General features: G+C 40.1%; 2 protein-coding genes across 3 annotated transcripts in view; both read right to left on the minus strand.

Annotated features, from left to right (window-relative positions):
- The window catches only part of CEP192 (centrosomal protein 192), a 78,703-nt gene extending 73,953 nt beyond the window's left edge, over positions 1-4,750 (minus strand). Inside the window, exons 1-4 of the mRNA XM_075704851.1 lie at positions 4,581-4,750; positions 3,594-3,716; positions 1,845-1,999; positions 262-308 (exon numbers count right to left, since the gene is read on the minus strand). Of these exons, the coding sequence (XP_075560966.1) occupies positions 262-308; positions 1,845-1,999; positions 3,594-3,716; positions 4,581-4,750 (495 nt within the window). The remainder of the gene's footprint in view (positions 1-261; positions 309-1,844; positions 2,000-3,593; positions 3,717-4,580) is intronic.
- Positions 4,751-8,807: 4,057 nt separating this feature from the next.
- Positions 8,808-21,654, minus strand: SEH1L (SEH1 like nucleoporin). 2 transcript variants are annotated; one of them, XM_075704853.1, is made up of 9 exons: positions 21,544-21,654; positions 19,729-19,779; positions 18,526-18,672; positions 16,849-17,060; positions 15,469-15,567; positions 14,296-14,436; positions 13,833-13,990; positions 13,038-13,188; positions 8,808-9,440 (listed from the first exon to the last, which is right to left on the minus strand). In XM_075704853.1, the coding sequence occupies exons 1-9, from the start codon at positions 21,652-21,654 to the stop codon at positions 9,251-9,253; spliced, it is 1,260 nt and encodes a 419-aa protein (XP_075560968.1). In that variant the 3' UTR covers positions 8,808-9,250. The 2 variants fall into 2 exon arrangements, with proteins under 2 accessions (XP_075560968.1, XP_075560969.1); XM_075704854.1 differs by lacking the exon at positions 8,808-9,440 and adding an exon at positions 10,122-11,085.
- Between the last annotated feature and the right edge of the window lie 178 nt (positions 21,655-21,832).

Below are 21,832 nucleotides of genomic sequence, written 5' to 3' on the forward strand. Positions count from 1 at the left end.
GGAGTAAACAACAGTTTTCACAATTGAGAAAGATTAGATGGAGTCAAGCTCCCATGGTACTAATTATGTTAAGTGATCTGCAAAAAGGAGGCAAAGTAAGGTATGACACATTTAGCATGCTAGCACTGTTACAAACTTAAGGGATACATGACATAAGACAATACACAGTTCAATTCCCTCCCTCCTCCTCTCACAGAATTAAGTCTACTACAACATTAATATTAGAAAACTTAATTTCACTGTATGTAGAAAAGGTTTCACCTTGTTATTCTTACTGTCTGGAAGAAAACATATTCCAGTTGACAAATCTGGAACAAAAGAATGTAGCGTAATCAGTATTTTATTATGTTCATGTTATACTACTAAGTGCTAACTATTCTATAAGATAGCAGACCAAGCCTCTTGAAGGTCTTGCATACACCATAAAAATAATCCTGAAACACACACTTTATCACAATACCAAAGTTTCAATGTTCTTATAACAATGATCAAAAGTATCTGGGAGTAATTAAAAAGGTAGGGCTTCATCAGGGTTAGAGCTGTAAAAATTATGCAAGACAATTACTGCCTTAAGGATTTGTATAAGGCAGTGCAAGAAAGTATGGAGTCCCAGGTTGCGCTAGCAGAAGTAGGAACAAATGTTCTGTTCCACTGTTGCATTTCACCTATCGGGCCAATTCTTTTTTTGGATCACTTGTGAGCAGCTTCCATTTGTCGTTGTGTTATATCCACCCATAATCCAATTGCAAGTCCCACAAGACAGAGAACATTTGAGACATGCACATACAGATTTTAGCAAAAAAGGTTCCCAGTTCTTAAATAACAGATGGGAATAAAAAGCAATTTCCAGACTAGAATCCTAAACCTTGAATAAACAACAAGTTAAAACCAATTAACTAAATACAATCAGGCACTATCAAGTCCAAACACTAGGCAGTCCCATTTTTTCCAAAGCATCATGATTTCTGTTGCCATAGTTGCTGCCACTTCCTCAAGACTACAATAACAAGTGACTGAAGTCAACACTTCACTGTTAGAAGTGTGTTTTATAAGGACCCTTTTATATTACAAACCATAGTACTTTCTATGTTCTCTATTAAATTATTGACACTTACCTCATGAAAACCTATGCAAATATTCAGATAAAGCTTAGAAAAGGTTAATAACTAGAAGTATATATTTACTAAGTATGTTTACTGAACTTTAAGGAACGAGCAGAATTTAATCCCAGGACTGGCAGTAGCAAAAAACCAAACAAGTTTAATATCAATAGCCACACTTTTAAAATAAGTTACAGAATATTATTTTGCTCCACTACTCTATTCATACTTCAAAAAAGCATAGTTTTCACAGCAAATATTCCAAACTACTTTTTCATGCATCATCTCACTAGAAAAGTAGGTTTCCAGCTTCTACAACTGCAGTTAAAAGATCAGCTATTACAGGCTGGGATACAGCAAGAGAGACATTAGTTAAAATATAATCTCATAGACTTACACCTACTGAAAGACAAGGGGTAGAAAACAACTTACATACACTTTTTCCACAAGTAAAGTTCCTGAAATTAATTCAGATTCCTACTAGTATTCTTAATCATGGTATTTTATAGCAAACATTACTTTCACCAGCTTCCTGAATAGCTTTGTACTTTGGGGAGAAATCCAAGAACACCATCTCAACCACAAGCTTTCTCTGTTTTCAGTTTGTTCAAATCAAAGAGATTCTTTTTCAAAACCCATTTACACTATGCCACATAACAGCAATAGGGTCAAGAGAAGACATCTATAGCACAGAAAGCTAATTACACTGACAGTAAGTATACAGTTTTTCTCAAATTTTAATACCTTCCAATCGTTCAAGTGGCAATACCTCAAGTAAGGTACCTTGACTGCGTTTTGAATGCTCAATGACATTCTGATCTTGTTCTCCATATACTGAGTGGGATTCTTTCAAACCAGCAGAAGTTGGCTGTGGTTCTTTAACTTGTGTAGCAACTTCCCTAGAAAGAGAATTATTTCAATGAAAAAAATCACTCAGTGAGCAGTATAGATAAACATTAGTATACAACATCTCTCTATATAAAGACTTGATAAATTCTCCTATTTTAATGCCTTTGTCTCTAGGAGCTCAGCTGTTCCCATTAACAGACGTATTACCTGTCATTTTACAATAAAGGAATAAATATCAAGATTACAGGGGCTTCAGTCTCACAATCTAAAATGTGGAACAAACAGTGAAATTTAACACAACATATGACTCTACTTTTTTCTGTCTGTTCCTTTCTCTTTCATTTCTGAAAAAAAAGGGAAAAGTATAAGGGGAAAAGGGTCTATGCCAGGCAAGTTCCATGATCCATTTGAGAGCAAGTCAAACCCTAGACAAGATTTTCCTAAGTCCACAATATCAGCATGCCTTTTGTAACATTAAATTAGGGACTAAATCATAAAGAACGTGACTTTCTTAAGTTCCATAGAGTTCTACTAAAAAACAGCTTTTATAATTCAGCAGGAAAGTTATTTTTCACTTCTGGTTTCATAGGACTTCCACACAGGCAGATAAGCTAATCATGTAAGATGTTAAAATTTCCACATTGAGTGAACTGAACCATACTTCTGCTTTAATGTTTTAGATAGATAAATAAAACTAACATCTGAAAGTCTAAAACACAGTTATTCTGTATTTTTTTTTACTTGAATACAATCAAGAAGCTGACTCCCTCTCTTAAATCTTATATTCTTTGTTTTTATAGGGACATACTGCCTATAGTGCAATTTTATCAGTGAGAAAGACACACACTGCAGTTTCTATCACAACAATAGGAACAAATTTGACCTTGGTTAGAATAACCTATGCAACAGCTTCCAACACTTCCACCACTTAGCAATGCTCTCTAAATTATTTCACTAACACTAGTTATTTCTTAAGAAATAGCAATCACTGAGGCTGCAAGGAAGCTAAATTTAATAAAAATTTATGTTCCTTTCTGTATGCAAACTGCATGATACTTACCTGAAATAGATTTAAATCAGTGCAACCTATTATTCACACACATGACATGAACCAGAAACATCAGCTTAAATCTAGATTATGTAATGTAAACTAGGTAAATCCAAGCCAGATTCAAATAAGTCTATTAATTAATCATGCTCTGGAAATTTTTGATTAGTATGACAACAAAACAAAATATCATAGTTTAAAAAAATCCCAACAATTCTAAAGGTTCATTCCTGTCACATACATGAAGCCCAGGTTAGTCAATTAAACAGCAGAACGTCAAGGGCTGTACAGCCTAAGTGGCAGCACTGCACAGCATGCTTCCACATAGCCTGATACTATCCCTCTTCAGAAAACACAGAGGAGCTGTTTTAGTAGGAAAAGCTGCCCCGGCTGCCAAACACTGTAAACTAACCGGCTAATGCACAGCTGAGCTCTCCAGTTACTGCCATCAAAAGGCCAGTAGTAGAAGCTGCTGCTGAGGTGAGGAATTCAATTCTGAAATATTCCATAATTAGCTCAAAGTACATATAAATCTACATACTACATACTAGTATGTGCATTTTGGAACAGAATTAGATTTTAACTATCTCACTTACACATCATCACGAAAACTGAGGGCAAATCTCCCCATTGACTCAGGATCTGACTGACTGCTGTGAGAAGATCCTGATGGAGGTGAATGTTTCCCTTCTAAATAGGATGCACAGATATCAGAAAGCCTGTAAAGGTAGGGAGGAAAAACACACACATAATCATTCTAACATGCACCTCTCCTGTTTTCCAAAGAACTGGAAGACAAAAAAACCCACCACGTATTGATGGCCACTCATCTCCTATAACTTCAATTATTTGTACATTTTAGCATTTTCTAGCCAATCTGTATTTACAGGTACACATATGTACCCAGAACGATCCTCTCCAGTCTCCTCTAGTTCTTCAGAGAAATACCACATTACCATTTTTAGTGGCTAGTGCTGTCCCATTTGGAATGGACGCTTCTGGAAAGACAGGGTCTAAAAGTTTGATGTTACTTCTTGTTAAGTCACAGGACAGCAGCTGAGTAAGCAAAGGCTTCTAATTGTTACCCTTTGCTCTACTCCTCGCTGAACAAATCATTATAAATGCTGCTAAATTTTCATTCATCTCCATAACACTAGTTCATACACTACACTTTCTAAAATGAGCCAAATTCAGGTAAGTTAAATGAACAGTTAATAGTGTTAAGAGAACACACATGTAAAAAAATGTATTCTTCTCTATATGACTTCAAACTTGAGTATATTAAGCTGAAGAATCGAGCTAAAAGAAACTTGATTGTTATCTTACCAGTCTAAAAACTAAACTCCTCTTTTAAAGGGTAATTTTAATAAAAGTTAAGTATTTATGAGTTATTAATGTAATGCAGATTTTTCACTGCTAATACAATCAGTCCTATGTTTGCTGATTAGTACGCTACTAATTAATAAATAGTTTTATCATCTACCACATAATCTATCAAAAGAATTTTTCCTCTCCAAAGTTAAATGTTTCAAACCAGTCAGCTGTTTTTTATATCATTAAGTGCTATGAACTGATAGTCTCACCTGTTGTCACAGCCTGTTTTACTCCTGGCAACAGTTGAAGCTGCAACAGGTAAGCCAGGGTTTGAGGAAACAGTAACATTTTCAAAAACGACACTTGCACTGCTATTCAATGAATGGCCTAAGAAGCTTGGAAATGTCTCATCAGCAATATTTCTGAAGTCTTCCATCATCCTGCACAAGCCGCTTAAAATAGCACTCTGCTTGGCAACACGATCAGCCCTGGTCCAGCAGCATCTGAAAGAACAAAACAGCTATACAGTTACACACATCGCAGTAACGCTGTCAAAAATACGTTATGTATACATCACGGGCCAATAGTCTTTGGCAGTCACCCCACTTCACTCACAAACGTGCTTAAAAATTATTCCAGTCGTCTCCCCCCAAGCCTTTTGGGGGACGCTAGGTTTTTATAGCCTTCTTAGACTTTCTGAAAAGAGCACCACTCCTGCAAGTTAGAGCACCGACGCTGCAAGACGTGCCAACCTATATTTAGCCTGTAAAGCCGCTTGGACCCAGGCAGCCTTCCTCCATTTCCACAGCAGCGAGCACCTGGGGAGCTACAAACTCCGTGACGCGATCGCATCGGGCCGCTGCTTGGCAGGCGGCAGCCTCACTCTACCGACCTCAACACGGAAGGCCCGGGCTCTACCCCCCTCGGCACTCCGTGCAGGCACCGCCACCGCTCCCCCTCACACACACCCCCGTCGCGGCCCGGGGGGGGAACTCGTTCCGCCGGGGGAGGCGGCCGCTGACACTCTCCGCCGCGCAGGCCGGGACGGGCTCCAAGCCAGCGACCCCTTTTCCCCCCAAACGGCAGCAGACCGGGCCTGCCCTCCCCGGAGCTGCCGCGGCCAAGACCCAGGGGCCCGTCCCCCCACAACTCGCCTGAGAGGAGAGAGGGGAACCGCGGCCCAACCGCCAAAACTTCAAACCGCCGCTCCCTCCGCACGCGCCGTCCCGCGCCCGCTGCCCTGCCTTGCCCCGCCCACACCGTCCCGCAGCGCTTCGCCCGCCCGCCCGCCCGCGCCCCGCCTCCCCCCGCCGCCAGCCAATGGGCGACCACCAGCCGAAGCCGGCGATTGGCCGGCGGGGCACGGCAGGAGGAAAAAATTGGAAGGGACGAGAGAAGGGGATGCTGATTGGGCGAGGGGCGCCCGGCACCGCCCAGCCCCGCCCCCCGCAGTGCCCCGCCGTCCGTTAGGCGCCGTCCGTTAGGGCGCCTCGCGCGGGGGGGCGGAGCCAAAGGCCGGTAGTCGCGCCCCAACGCCGGCCGAGGGGTTTGGAAGGGGACGATGAAATCGGTTATTTCAGGTGTTTGCTTAGGGACCGGCGAGGTTGGAATCCCGGTAGCGGTGAGTAGCTCGGGGTCGTCCCGGGGAACGGCGGCGGCCCCCGAGCCTCCGGTCCGGCCCTGCTGCCCCGGGCCAGGGCATAACCACCTAGACAGGAAAAAGCCCTAGTCGGATTTACGTATGTGACTTTTTTTTTTTTTAATTTCTATGACAGGCGCTGTTTATATTACTGACGGGTTTTTTGTTGTGTTGTTGCTACATGAGTCACTTTGATGAGGCTGAGCACTATGCCGCTTAGATACAGTACCTGGATAATTTTATTTCAATTTTGAAGCATAAACATCCCGTTCTTTTAAGTAGAGGATGAGAAGGCAGCCGATGCCTTCCAAACAAGGTACATAGGATTACGTGTATGTGTGGATGACAACTTTGAAAGATCTAAATCAAATTCAGTGTTACTCCAGGACATTTTTACAATGCACTTCTACATTTACATTCCTGGTATGGAGATTGCAAAAAGCTAGAATGCGAGTGAAAATCCACACATTCAACATCATCCGAATTTCATGCCGCGTTCAAACATGTTTGAAACAAAACCAAACAACAGTAACAACAACAACAAAACCCCAAAAGCCACCTCTTGGCTACTACGAGAACCAAAACCTTCTAGTCTTGGAAGCTTCAAGCTGACATGTGCTCCAAGCACGCTGTTAGTATACGGGATAATGCATATCTTCTTTAAGAAGAAGAAAAGGGACAACAGCCTTACAAAGCGCTAGGCAAATTTTAAATACTGCAAGTATCTGCTGTAATCATCCCTTTCTGAGCCCTTCTATAACCTCCCTGCCTCCTAGGGGTTCTGCTGCTTACATTCAAGGGCCCAGGTCCTGCACACAAGTACAGTTCATGATTTTGAGTCACAGGAGCAAGACAGACGAATAAAGAGGGAAGCACGAGTTTGAGGAAGCAGGGGTGGGCAGTCAAGGATATGGTGTGAAAGGTCCTGGTTTGGAGAGACGTCAATGCAAAATGGCAGGCAGGGGGAAAGGCAAGTTATCAGCCGCAAAACCAGCCTACGTTCACTTGCTGAAGTCAAAGTACTTGGCCAGTCCATTGGAAATGACTTGTTTGCACTGAAAATACAACAGCATGTTTCCATTAGTAAGAAGCGTGACTGGAATTAGTCAGGACATCTAATAATAATACATGTTCAGCACAGAGGAAAATAATGTGATCATGCTGAATTGACTAAACAAATGCATTAAAAGCTGCAGAAAGTTACCATTTACTTTACTGTTACCGTAAGCAGATATTCTGGGCTCCGAAACGACAACAGAAGCAAATTTAAAAAAAAAAAAATTGCAAGCAGGAATCTTTCCCTTAGGTCTTGGCTTATCAAGGATGGTTATATGTAAAGAATTATCTTTGAATATATTTTACATTTGCTTTTCTTACACTGCAGTAATTGAGGCATATCTGAGACACTGTAGGGTCTCACAGCACAAACTTTAAGCACTGGGAAACAGCAGCATATGGAGATACTGCCACCTTGCTTCTCTTGATGGCTGCTTAGGAAGGAGCCCTATTTTTTTTCCTGGTACTAGAAGTACAGTAAGGAAAAGATCAATTGCTCTATTGAAGGGAACAACCTACTAAAGGCTTAAGACAGAAATTCTGCAAGTAGCTTAAACCTTCAAAAGTATATTCTGCTACTTACATACTCAGAAACAGTTTTTTCTGTTTTAGGGATGAATCCCAGTATAATAGTTTTGATTTTTTTTTTTAATGACTCATTCTCCAACAGAGGACTATTGTTACTCCCTACCCCCATTTAAACCTTATTTTTTAATCATGTAATATTTCTGTTGTTTACCAAAGTATGGCATAGTTCCACAAAAGTTAACTTTTTGGTAAAAAAGTCCAAGTACCTGCTTTTACTAAACTTCTCCCCCCCTAGTTCTGTTCCTGCTGGCTGAAAATTACCAGCAGCCTACCTCCACACATGGTCAGCAAGCACTCCGTAACACCATCGTTACCTCTCATGGGTTTTTAGTAAATTAAAACTACATTCCTCAGAAATAAATCAAGAAACAAGTGTGGCGTATCTGAGCAAAAATATAGCATATGAGCAAATAAAGTTTCCAGAAGACAAATAAAACTCACAGGAACTTGCCCTCATTTTGGAAGAATGCGGGTTGCCCTCTCCATTACCTTATACTAGTGGTCTAGTCCAGGAAGTAACATAAGCCCCTTTTGAAGCACGCTGAAATACACTGTTACACTGGGTTTCTGCTGCACAGAGCCTACCTTTGTCCTTCCTCCCCCTAAGATCTGCTGAACGCGCTCAGCAATTGCATCCTGTACAGTAACGCTACTCCCTAGCAATACCACGTAGTCATTTTCCAGTTTTATCCTCCCGTCTCACACCAGCCAGAGCTGGGTCAATGCCAGCATGCTGATCCACAGCAGTAATGTTCCTGTGCTGACACATCAAAAAAGGAGGCTTTTAAGTCAGTACTAGTTCTTCAAAGTATCCTAAGTGAATTATTCAATCACTGGAAAAGAACTGAGCTACCAACAACTCCAGTAGTCTCTGCAGACCTTCAACACACCCATGAGAAAAGTCAGAGCACACCCTGTGGCAGAAAAATGTAATACACAACTGCACATCCAGAATGGCACGACTTCGTAACAGCAAAGCTACAAGAATGGACACCTGAATCAAAAAAGGTCCTTGATTAGGAGCCTGTTTAAAAAAAAAAAAAAAAAATCCTATTACAAGAAAAAGCATACTAATACAGACACTTCAGAATAAGTTTATTAGTGAACCACAGTTATAAAATTTAAATATGTATACAGCAAGATGGAAAATGCTTAAGTAACCAAACACTCCAGACTATTTTGCTGCAGTATACACAGGAATGGTTTTGTTTCTTTTACAAGTTGATCCAATATCATCCTTTAGTTACTCAGCAACTTCTTGAAGGCATGTTTCATGTTGAGACAATAGTTCACATTTGTCAGTACAATATACAAAAAGAAAAAAAAAAATCAAGATCACACTAAACTGATTCCAAAAATAAAAGAAAAAAGAAAAAAAGGACAGGCACATTAAGTCAGCTACTCTGTAAATAGCGCATGGGTAATACTGTTTGTATGTGTTGCCATAGTTCAAAGGGTACAGATTAAAATGGTTGCTTTGATACACAAACATAAATAACATGTTCCAAATGTTGTGGTTTGTTTTGCAAAACATGCATGAAGTCCCCAAATTTTTTAAAATCTTCTGTACGAGAGAAGAAATACAAAGGCAGCCAGAAATGGAAGCATTCACAAACACCAGAATAAGGCCCTTCGGAATTTATTTAAAGTAACATGTTAAACCCCTTCATTCTCAGGTAATAGATTAAGAGGCCGAGATACACATCGTCTGCGAGGGTGAGGATACTGGATGGTGGCAGTGTCAGCATCGCAAGAGTGCTCTATCAGAGGAGGAGGAGGAAGGAGCTGGGCATGACTGGACCATCTCGATCCAGCCCGTGGGGAATCCAGAGGGGGAAAGAAATACCTGAAACAATTAAGAAAGGAACAAAACACCAAAACAAAAAAAAACAAAACAAAAAAAAAACAAAACAAGAAAAAGAGAAAGGTAGTAAATACAAGGAGAACCAAAGGGGAGAAAAGACATGCTGGAAAAAAAAAAAAAGGCTTTAGTATATCCATGCCAAAACCAATAGAACATAATAGCAGAAATCAAGGCTTGTAATTCAAAACAAGACAAATCTGGAAACTGTTCTTCAAAGGAAAATAATACAGTGTTTTCCACTGAAAGTCACAGAAAAGAATACCGTAATAATAATCCTAGTATACATTTTTACAAAAGAACAGATTGCTTTGGAAATCAGGATGTTGTAGCACAGCTATTAGCAGGCTTTCATTCTCCCAGAATTCCTGCGATTTGTTAACAGAGCTTTTAGTAACCCTTCATTTGCGACACAAGATAAACGTTAAATATTATGTAAATACATATTCTGCGTATGCATCTAATTCAGATTAACTTCACAGCACTTCTAGAATAGATGTAAAAACATCACTGTTTTTACAATACTTTAAATTTAATAATATACAATTCCAGAGAATAACTACTGTCAATGAAATACAGTCTTTGCATGTATTTACAGATTTCTGCAAAATCCTCAGAGTAAATTTAAGATTCCCGGCAAATGCAAGACTCGGAATTATGCCATTTCATGTCATGTTTCTGCTGTTTTTATTAGAACTTACCCGTAATAGTTGTGCATTTTAGTGTAACTGTTAGATACCTACAGATGTTTTCTGTCTTGTTTACAGTTCCATGGACTTACATAAAGGAACAGCCATATGATTAATGAAATTATGGGACAATTCACAACAAGCTGCATTTTGGTTTCAATCTGTATGGCTCAAGTGTTTGCGTTTTTTAGGATACTATGCTCAGAAAATTTTAGTTACTCCACAGAATTATTACCATAGGAATGTACAAGTACGTATCAGAAAAAGCACTTCTCTTAGTTAGGATGAAGAAAGTATGACAGTACTTACAAAATGTTTATTTGAAGTCATACTAAGTTATAAATGCAGCAATATCAAACTGTTAAAAGCTACCATCTGTACAATTGTCAAAACACAGTTTTCTTATTCCTTTAAGACTAACAGTTTCATATATTACAAAGCAGTTACAAACTTGTGATGTTTAGGAACCTGAATCAAATGCTGAACACTATGAAATGCAAAACAAATTCGTTACCAAAACCATTTTAATGAAAATTATTTTAATGGCCACTTCCCTCCTCCCATCCCAACCAAGGACAAAAATTTCATTTTTAGTCATGAACTAGTCTTTTAATTTGACAAGCTTTCAAAAAAATGTTTTGATGGAAGTTTTTGGGTTTGGGTTGTTGTGGTTTTTTTCCAAACAAGAAGCCTCTCCAAGTATTTTTCTATCAGGAGTTCCAACAGTATCAAACTGTGCGGGCTAGTACAAAAAACGTACACAACGTGTTTTAAAAAGGCTTTTTGAATAGCATTTAGTAGTTAGCAGGCTGCTGGTGTCTCGGGAGAGGTCAAACGGCGTTGGGGAGGGGAAAAAGGAGTTCGTTTTCCATTCCTGTGTGCATGCAACAAGCAGCAAAACACCAAAGTTACTCCAGTTAGCTTGGTATCAGCTCTGCTTTCTGTTAAAAAGGACATAATACAAATGGAGAATGGAAATTGTATCATAAATCTAGACACACAATTACATCAACATAACAATATAGCCTTACTGACTTATTTTCCAACAATCTATATCATCTGTTCTAAAACTATTTTGATTACAAATCCAGTTTGGTGGTGGTGCTTTAACAAAGTTTTCCAGATCTGCCTATGCTTTATCAGTTTTAAGTGTTTAAATGTATAGACACTGAAACATGGCATCTACAGTCACAGACAAAATAAATTCTGTGTAGCATACCAGTTTAGCCAAATGTCAGTACATAAATCTTTACTGTAAGCATTAATACACTAAAAAAAGTTAGCAACTGTGCTTATGCAGTTCAAGCCAATGTGATTACAAAAGAAAACATGTAGGTAAGTGCATGGGTTTTTTTATAGTAAGGCTCAATCCTAGGACAAGACACCATATATTTTGAAATTCCACAGCCACAGACTTAATTCTGTAAGAAAATGTTAATTCCAAATTGGAGCAGAGAATAATTTAAAAACAAAACAAGAAAACCACTTTCAAAATACAGAGCAGTGGTGGGAGTGTAAAATATTGCTAGAAGTTTCAGTTTCACAATGGCTTACTACCAACTTCAGGGAGAGAAGACCAACCCATGGGGTAGGGCAGGGGTAGCCTTGCTGGCAGCAGCAGTCTTAGATAAGGAGACTGTGAAACCACACCCTATGCTAAAGAGGTGTACAATGGCCTCTATCTCCCTACAGGAGCCCAAGCAAATACAGTTAAACAGGTTTGGATATCACATTTCCAAGACAGGACTGCATTTCAGCATTTTTTGCTACCCTGTAAGTAGCACCTGGAACCAGATGACCAGTATCATTTTGGCCTCCTTTCTTGCTGGAGACCCGGCCCATTACCACCTCTTGCTCTCCCATTTATCTTGTGAGGAAAACGTGAAAGCCCTTCTCTGTTCCACGCAGCTAGGGATCTAGAAGCCAGAACGGCCATTCAGGAATGACTGCTGAAACGGGGAGGGAGGGTGAGGGCTACTCTCCAAAAGCAAACTGTCACAGTAATTTACAGATGAGCATTTTAGACTGAAAAAAAACCGTATTAGTAGCTGTACGTGGATGGAAATGGAGGCTATCCCAAGGCATTTGAAAAAAATAAAGGCGGCCACAAAACTTGGAAGCTACTGCTACAGAATTTGGCCATATCTAGTCCTTACATAGGACACATCCTGTAAAGTTGATTGTACACACTCCACCACACAAATGCAGGGCGCAGTGCATTTCTAGATTTCGGTTTTCAGAAGAGGCAGTTGAATTTACCTACTAAACAGCAATTATTACAGAATAAAAACATAACAGAGAAAGCAAATTAATCTGCAATAAGAATGCCATATGAGGAAAAGGCTTAAAGATTAAAAAACCCCAAAACTTTTACTCAATTGATGTTACACCTGCAAAAACGCAAGTAAACTAACACTAGCATATGATTGTTGAAACCATACATTATGAAGTATCTTTTCCTCCTTCCCTTCTGCTACATTATCCTAGTGAAAAACAGAATTTGTTGCTAGTATTTTTGCTTCATTTTTAAACGCACATCTAAAACAGAAGGGCAGTTACCCAGCAGTATGAAGAAGTTTCTCCTTGTTTGAAACTACTTCAGAAAAGTTGGTTTTAATCATGTGAAAGGACTAAAAGCGAAAATAGTTGTTTACATTGCTTATTTATACAGAATGATTCAGCAAGGCTTAGGTTTTGATCATTTTCCTCTTAACACTGGCATAACCGACACCATCGCAGAGCAAAACTAGAACAGCTTGTAGAAGTATTCATGCAATAAATGACATTGCACTTAAAAATAATTATAAAAACAAACATGAAAGCTAAGTGAAATTAAGAAGATTCAGAGGAGAGAGTATTCACTGAAATTCAATCTCTCTACTAATTAACCTACCTGCTGGCAGATGATCCATTTAGGGAATTCTGTAGACTTGTATTGGCTGAACCTAGAGAGGCATTAAAAATTCCCTGCTGAGAACTACCATTCACTGGACTCCCGTTACCTTTCAGTATACCAGTACACTTCCAGTTGTCCATGTAATTAGCTGCAAATATAGACGTATAAAAACTGTTAGTTTCTCTTCTGAAGCTCAGCTTTTGATAAAACTATGGTAATTTCAACTGGTGTGAATTAGAATTGAACCTAAATAGCAATATATGAATTCCAAACAGCTGAGGATCTGGCCCTTCAGCTGTATGACATCTCTGCCTATCCACAATTTAAAACTCAGTTTTGTTCAGTAGCAAGAATGAGTTTCGTATATTAAAATACTGAGAAACAAATGAGAGGGGATGAAGAAACTGCCACTGGCTTTTTGTTGTTGGAAATTTAAACAGGAAAAAAGCCATTTTGCCTCAACATTGTGACTGAATGTAGATTTTCTGGTTTTGGCAGGAGGCAAAGATAGTAATGCAATGCATACATTAGTTTTAAAAACAACAACTTTACATAGCTCCTCGTCTGGTGAAACAATTTGAGAGTACAGTAACAACTATTCACAGCAGCCTAACTCACGGAAGTGTTCCAGCACAAAGTTATTTCCTTTTTCTGAAATGTAAACAGAAATATAAAAATCTACCATTCACAAATCTAAAATGGACTTTTACTCCAAAATTATTTTTTGAGTAAAACTTCTCTGCTATATTCAGCATACTACAAAGCTAACGTATTCCAGGTGGGTGATCTTACCCTTCCAGAGCCTGACGCAGCCATCATCACCAGAGGAGGCAAGCACTGTGCCCGTAATATTCCAGCTCACTCGCCACACCTGGGAGTTGTGATTATCAAACTGTGCCACAATATGAATTTCAAATTTTGTTAATCCTCCAGATGAAGTCAATTCTTTCCTGTTTAAGAGAAAAGCAACAGTTCGGCACACAACTGTTCAAAGGTCTGGGTTTGAACATGACAACAAAAAGGGAGGACCACATCTTTCAAGAACTTTATTTGACAACTGTTACTAGATTAGGAGTATTAAGAGGTATTCAGACAAAATTATAGACTTGCTCACAATGTTGTCATCTTGAAAATCAGGCTGCTAAAAACCAATCCTGCGTACATTAAGTTACTACTTTTGCTTCACAGATACTATTAAAATGAGACTATGTAGTATGCACCACATCGTACAGAACCATCTTCCTTTTAAGCTCACCTTAGAGGTTTTAGTGTAAAAATTCGTACATCTTTGGTTGCTACAGCTAAGATGTGGAAGGATCTTCCCAGATTTGGAGCAAATGCAATATCATGTACAGGATCTGTGACTGTCATCAGAGCTTCTGCTTTTGCATATTTCCTGTACAGCATAAGAAATTAACCTTTAGTGCCATCAAAATTGCCAGTGATACAAAATATATAAACCAGACATAGTGGGACAGGGAAAAAGGGGTTAGTATACGTGATGAGACTTGCAACAATAAAAATATTTTCTTAAGATAAATTTAGTTTTAAGTAATAATTACAAGCTGATTTCTTCAGAAATTGAGTACATCAGATATAGTAACTACTAACAACAGTATGCTGAATCATACAACGAAGCAAGGATTCCAGCACAGAGAACATTTTTGTCTACAGTTGGAAGGAAATAAAAAGATTCTTCCATTCACAAATCTGAAAGGAATTTGTTTCTCAATAACTTACTAAATTTTCTGTGCTTGTAAGCAGACCGCTATCTGCCTCCTTCACTGTATGATAAAACACGTATTCCATTTTCTTATTTACCACCACATAAGTTACAACAACTTTTCCTTATTGTTAATGCACAGAGAACATTGTCTGAAGCCAGGCATAAACCCACAAAACACCTTGGCTCCCTTCCCACACCTATCACCCCGAATGAAACACAAGTTCTCTGTCATCATTTAATTGAAAGTGGCTGTGCGTACACTTCCTGGCTTTTTCTGGTTCTGAATTCTTAGCTGTACAAACTGAACTTTCACAGAACACTAGTAATTTACGGGACTTTCTGTCATTATAAACATGCTTTTTAAGGTCACCTTGAACAAAACAGTACCTAGTGCAACACAATTCAACTTTGTCCTATTAATTCCTTGTGCAAAGTTAAGCATATAAATTAGTAGAAGCAGAAACAACAATTCTCCCTTTAAAATCCTGGTAAGAACACTGGCATTTCTGCACTGAGATGGAACACAATTATCAATATTGTGTCTGTTAACATTCTGACGTCTCTCCCATCCAATGGCTCAGAGACAGAATTAAGGCATTAGTATTTACTACTCCACATCTAATGACAGTAATAAAATAAAAGGCTGTATATTACAAACTATTTTAAGATCCCACAAATGTTATATATTGTGATTTAGCATACCTGGTATTTTCATTGTATTCATAAATTTGAACCTTAGCCAATATATTTGGACTGTTGTCATCACTTCCTACAGCTATCATTGGAGAATGGGCTCGAGAACTAAAAGGTGAAAACAAATACTGTTGTATTTTCAAATGATTTCACAGGAAGTACACCAAGCCATTTTTTAAATTTCAGGCACATTATCTATAAAGAAAACAGCAAGAAAAAAAAAAAATCACAAGGAAACATGAGTAAGTGCTATTCACTTAGCAACTGTGAATAGCACAGTTACCAGAACAATCTCCATTCTGTTGTTCTGAATGCCCCCTTTATACACCCACTAGGGAGAAATCACTAGGGAACATTATTTGGCAATTCAAGATGATGCTCCCAGAGAGCAGAATTGATTTTATATATGCATCTGCAGTCAAGTATTAGCCGCAAGCTTCATGGCAGAGTCTGCATTCTTTGCAGTACTTTTAATGGTTGATTTAGTGGGATTTCATTCAGGTTTTGGAAGACAGATTACAAAAGCTAAATGTAGATGAGTTCTAGTTTTTAAATCAACTTTTAACCCCATCCCGTGCATTAAAGAGAAAGGCTGTACTCTAAACCTTCAGCACAGTCTACTACTAATGTATAGAAGAATAACTGGATCAGCAGGACACAGACCACTACTTCTGTATAGAGAGCCATCAAGTGCTTCTGGACTAACAGATCCAAAGCAGTTCAGCCCTGAATGGTTTTTCCCTTCCTGTTATTGCTGGGGGAGGATGTGAGATGGGAAGTGGAGGAGAACCTCTGCTTGTGTGTGTTCTTCTGGGTGGGGACTACCCAACCAAACTCCTCTCTGATTCCTTCCTGTTCAAGAAGGTTAAGTATATCATTGAGCCCCTGAGGACACAAATAAAAGAACAACCCCCAGGCTTTGTATTTGTGCTAGCAAGACTCTTGCGCTTCCTCATACTCTGTTGCACTGGCAAGGGTGCGCATCCTTGTTAGAGTTGTCAAAATTATTACCTATTGCAACACCTTTCTTAAGGAAAGGAGACAGGAATTGTCCCTTTATAAACACTTTCTCTTATGAAAATCCCAGTTAAGTTTTGTGGGATAAATAAAAGAGCACTCCATAGCTCTTTAGCTCATTACTTGCTAAAAATAATTAGGCTGGCAGTATTTCCTCACAGAGCACAGGAGGACTTTTTGTAACACTTCTCAGGCTCTGCCAAGCTTGCTTTATTAAAAGAAATGTTAGCAGCTTTCTTTCAGATCTGAGTAATGTACACTCAGTCTTCTCCATGCACGCTTTAGGATTTATTCTATGAAATTTCAGAACTAACTCTTTGGATCTTCTGCTTAAATAGTCATAAAGCAAATCCTACAGTTTTAATAACATACCTTGAAGGATTCCAAGAAATACAACTGCAGCTTAGCTTACATGAGATTTCATGCTGCAGTGACCACTGACTGAGATTCATCACATCTGGAGCTTCATAAATCCGTACAACTCCATCTGCTGAACAGGTTGCTAACATAAGACCCATATGCTTGGGAGCAAACTTCACATCTGTAACAGATGTCCTACTGTCTACTAGAGTGGTCCTCTTTACCTGCAAAGAAAGGCAGAAAAGCTTGAAGGAAATGCTGGAAATTCCCAACAAAAATGTATTTCCTAAGGAAGGCTAATGAAAGTCTGACACCACCATTTCATAGGATCACTTACCCCTTCCATCAAGAATTTAAAAAAAAAAACAAAAAAAAACTTTATACAGCTATGAACTGGAGAAATGATAGATCGTTGCACTGATGCAATTTCAAGCATCAAGAGATATACCCACAGTGGTATCAAATACCAAAAAGAGTTTAGATTACGCTCTTCGGGGCGGGGGGGTGGAACGGGATGGGACGGACACAGAACCCACAACACAACACGTAACATAAGCATAAAATACAAGAGTATTGGCCACAGGCAGTTTGAAACTGTCCTCTTCATTCATCCTAGTGACAATATTAACTGCGATGCCTAACAACACCACTTTCTAATTTCGGTGCTGCTGAAGTTTACCATGAAGCATCTTCCAACAGAAGCATCAAAACAACAAGTATTTCTGATAAGGGAATGGGTGAATACAGCAGGCGTTTAATAGGAAGATTAGCTAGGGTGAAAGAGGAGAAAACTGTAAACATTTGTTTTCCAAGTTGTCTCCTCTTCTGCAAGAAAATATGAGTTTGAGCTGAAAACTATGCATTACAACTGCCTCCTGCACAAAGAAGTCAGCTTTCGTACCCCACTGGGTGCCAAAGGTCCCGACAACCCAACTCTTCACAATTATGTATTTTAATGTTAGAAAACTTTAGTAGAAAGTAGAAAACTGCAGATATTTTAGCAACCTAAAACAAAATAGAACATTAGAGGCAGGAATACTATACTGAGTTATCTAAGATTACACATGAAGAATAGCTGCAAAATAATCTGTTTAGATCTAAAATTCCCTTGATGAAATGCTACCCAGAAAATCCGCTTCTGAGCAAACTATTTCCACCCAAAACCTGATCTATTGTTTGAACAATGAAAAAGAACTGCATGAGACAGTTTCAAATGAGCTCCTGTCACAGAAGAAAAACCCCACAACTTTCATTCTACTATAGATGGGAATTCATGTCTGCAAGTTGTTTGCCAGGGACCATCTTACTAAGAAACACCAATAGTAGTGGCACTAATTGGCCTGAACATTGCCATCTAGCTGTTTTCCCCAAATGCTTTAAAAATACTTACTCTATATTGGAATACTGCCACAAATTAATAAGACATAGGCAAAATCAGGAACACTTTATAGTAACAGAAGAAAACAGGGTGCTTTCTCTGTTTCAGGAATAGAAAATACGTTGCAAAACCAGGAATGTCCAGTAACTTGGTATTTAGAACAATTTTCATGTTCAGTCTTCTGTTTAATTCTGGAATTTAAACAGTTTAAAGCTTCAGCCCATTACGGTAAGCAAACAAATCAATGAGGCACAGTAGAGCTGTTTACATGAGAACACATAGAAACTGTAATTAATACATTAAAGTCTCACCCAGTGACTCTGGCCTCGGAGTTTATCATTTGACTCTCCCACTATTTCTTCCCATACAGCTGCTGTTCTATCAAAAGAGCAGGAAGCCAGGACCTGCCCAAATTCAGGATGGGCCCACGTCACACGCCACACAGATCCACTATGCGTCTGCAAGATAACACCAAAACACTATAGAGAAACATACTTACTGTATTAGTCCAAGAGATCATACATTTTCATGACTTTCCGCAGCAGAAGTAAATTCTAGGAAGTAGGAAGACTATTCCTTTGAAACCTATGTTCTTTTATAAAGCTCAAAGTTACACAGCAACTGGTGCATTTGTTTATTCCTATAAGGACTACAAAGTTTTGTTGCTATCGTTAATGGTTAAAAGGTAATTACTGCAAGTGTATTTCAAGACATTATTGATTCCTCCTTTAAACCATAAGTTCCAAACTAAGGTTCTGCCTTCACGCAAAAAGTACAGCTTTGTTGTCAATTTTCAGCCATTACCATGCTCACTTCTAGCTTGCCTGTACTTTTCCAAAGCGTACGCAGAGCACTACTTACCTTCTCCTTTTCTACATGAAACTCCACTTTCATACCTAGTCAACGTAATGCTTTGGTTTTTAAAGAAGCATTCTCATTCAAAAGGTTCACTTGCATTTCCATTTACGGGGATTATTGCATTGCGGTCCTATTAAATACAAGTTTAAGGACAATTCAGAAGCTGAATGCGCTAATTATCCTGATGAAGCGGAGTTTCTATATGACACAGCTCTCAGAAAGGTTTTGGGGGAGGGAAGGAGAAAAAAAAAAAAAGAGGTCAGATGTTGTAACATTTAATAGCCAGACCTCTTCCTTTTTCTTTTTTTTTTTTTTTTAAAAGTCTTTCAATATGCAAAAAGGAAATATTCAATTAAAAATGAAGGCACTGTTTTCCAACTCCCTAAACACCAGCTAGTGCTATGTTTACTGATAACAAAGTCTGCCAACATAACTAAGTACTACTACTATAAAACTGCATGCTAGCCTCTGCTTTCAATGAGAGGTATTAGAGATGTTTTATAAAAGCAGAGAAAAAGTATTTTACCGTAAGAAAAACAGGATCTACCACAAACCAAAAGTATTTCTACTCTACAAGTCAGGAAAAACTAAGTATGTTTCTTCAAAAACAAAGGAGAAATTACAGTTATAACTGTGTAATTTTTATAAATACAAACCTTCCAGCTGGCAGTGCAATGCCAATCCCCATTTTCACTTTTGTCCCAGACCTATTAAGAAATCAAAATACAATCATACAAGTTGTATATAAAGCTTACTAAGTAGTACTAAAAACCACAGCCATTAAAAAAAAAGAAATATACATATACACACACCCCCCACTACACATTTTCATCTGGAAAACTCTACCTGGCTCCGTACGCAATTGCACTTTACTCCCTACTACAGGTAGGGAGAAGAGGCATACACCTGCAAAATCCACTACTGTATGAAGCCTATCTTTTTTCAAAAATGAATTATTAATAGAATACAAATGATTACAATTCTCAACCTTTCACCCACTCTGTTCCACGAGCACACTACTCAGTTTCACTCCAGAGCCCCCATGGTCCTCACCACGGCACGTGCTCAGATCTGGTCGCAAACCCCTGCTGTGGCTCCTGGCAATCATCCCAAAGACAGAGCAGGACAGCGACAAGAAAATCAAGCTAGTGGGAGAACAGATCTTGCTTCTGTTCCTAATTTTTCTGCCCTGTATTATAAACACACGCAAGTCACTTAACCTTCCTTTCTCTTGATTTCCCATTCATCTTTATGACTTTTTTTCTGAAAAATTGTGAAGGAAGTCATTAATGTAACCAGATGGGAGACACCCCTAGAAGCCTGGCACCCACTCCCGTTTGTTGCTCATTCACTATGTAACTCTACTGCAAGTCACCTCGCTTCTGCCATTCTGGATCTCTAATACAGCCTCGGTCATTACCATCACGGCCCAGCTTGGTAACTCCTCCCCGACTGCCCACCTAGTGAGAATGGGACCCACGCCAGATATACCACTGCGGGCTTGTAAGTGTTGTAAAACTCTGCTTAGAGTAAAACTTAAGACAGTCTCATAAAGGATACTGTTATGATTGCGAAGTAACTTTACGTTTCTAAAGAACATAGTTTTTGAGTTCTACCTACCTCTTGGCATCTTTCTTAAGAGTATTCTTTTTAGCCTGCAAGTTTTACGTAGTCAGTCCAGACCAAAGACTGACGTGGCTCTGGCTTACTTTTGGGGGGACTTGGTTGCCGTTGATCTTTTTTTTATTTTGCTTGCTTTTTAATAGGCGGTCAGGGAGAATGGGCTGCTCGCGTGTTTTTAAGCCTCACCTACATTTGACGCAGCTTTCTATAGAAAAGCCATCTTCTCAAGCACTTCCCTGCTCTAACTGCTCTCTGCAGATTACATCTCTTAAGCCTAACCCTGTTAACTCCTGAATTTTTGTCCATCTTCTCACTGTGCGAATAAATAAATAAATAAATAAATAAAAGCAACTAACTTTTTATTTACTAGCATTTTCTTTCCTCTAAAGGAACGTAAAATTAAGGTTGCTAGTATTTTGCAGCTTGTCTAATCCGCCAGAGCACACGCAGAACATTTCAGCCGGCTGCTTACTGGCGCCTCATCCCGAAAACAGCAGCTTCTTCCCTCAGGGCCCTTCAGCAGCTGAGGGAATGGAGCGAGCAGCACTGCTGCGGCCCCCCTACTCCACAGGGCGAAGCTCGCCCCGCCGCAGCAGGGGCTCCGTGCGTCACTTCCACGCGCGCCCGCGCGCACACAAACACCGCGCACCACGCGGGAGCGCCTCCCGCCCCCGCCGCAACGCCCCGGCACCGCGCGCCCGTCGCTACGGGCCGCAACCGGGGCCTCCCGGGCCCAGCGCGGCCCTTCGCTCCCCGGCAGCCCGGTAGGCCGCGCAACGCCGGCAGCCGTCGCCCCCCACCCGCCGCCGCCACACCCCCCGGCGCAAGGCCCGGCGGCTCCCGCTCACTTTGACGCTCTGGTCGCTGGAGCAGGTCGCCATGCGCCGCCCGTGGAAGTCGAAGGAGACATCGTGGATGAGGTCGCGGTGATCCGCCGCGATGCTGCGCGCCACGAACATCGCGCCGCGGCGCCACCCCCACGCGGGCGGCCTCCTCGCGCGGGGACGGTGGGCGGGGCAACGGCCGCCGCCGCCGCCGCCGCCCTGCTCGCGCGCAGCCGCCGGAGCCCGCCGCGCTCACGCGCTGCTTCGCGCCTGCGCAGAGCTGGAGGGGGGCGAGGGGCGGGGCCTCGCGCTT

Source organism: Pelecanus crispus, chromosome 2, assembly GCF_030463565.1.
Source record: "Pelecanus crispus isolate bPelCri1 chromosome 2, bPelCri1.pri, whole genome shotgun sequence".
NCBI lineage: Eukaryota > Metazoa > Chordata > Aves > Pelecaniformes > Pelecanidae > Pelecanus > Pelecanus crispus.

What these genes read in the sequence shown, in the direction of transcription:
- SEH1L (XM_075704853.1), bottom strand. Translation starts at nt 21,654, where the DNA reads ATGTTCGTGGCGCGCAGCATCGCGGCGGATCACCGCGACCTCATCCAC. An exon ending in ATTTCTTGGAATCCTTCAAG is followed by an intron (nt 15,568 to 16,848) that starts GTATGTTATTAA and finishes TTCACCTTTTAG; the next exon opens with TTCTCGAGCCCATTCTCCAA. An exon ending in GAATACAATGAAAATACCAG is followed by an intron (nt 14,437 to 15,468) that starts GTATGCTAAATC and finishes TATGCTGTACAG; the next exon opens with GAAATATGCAAAAGCAGAAG.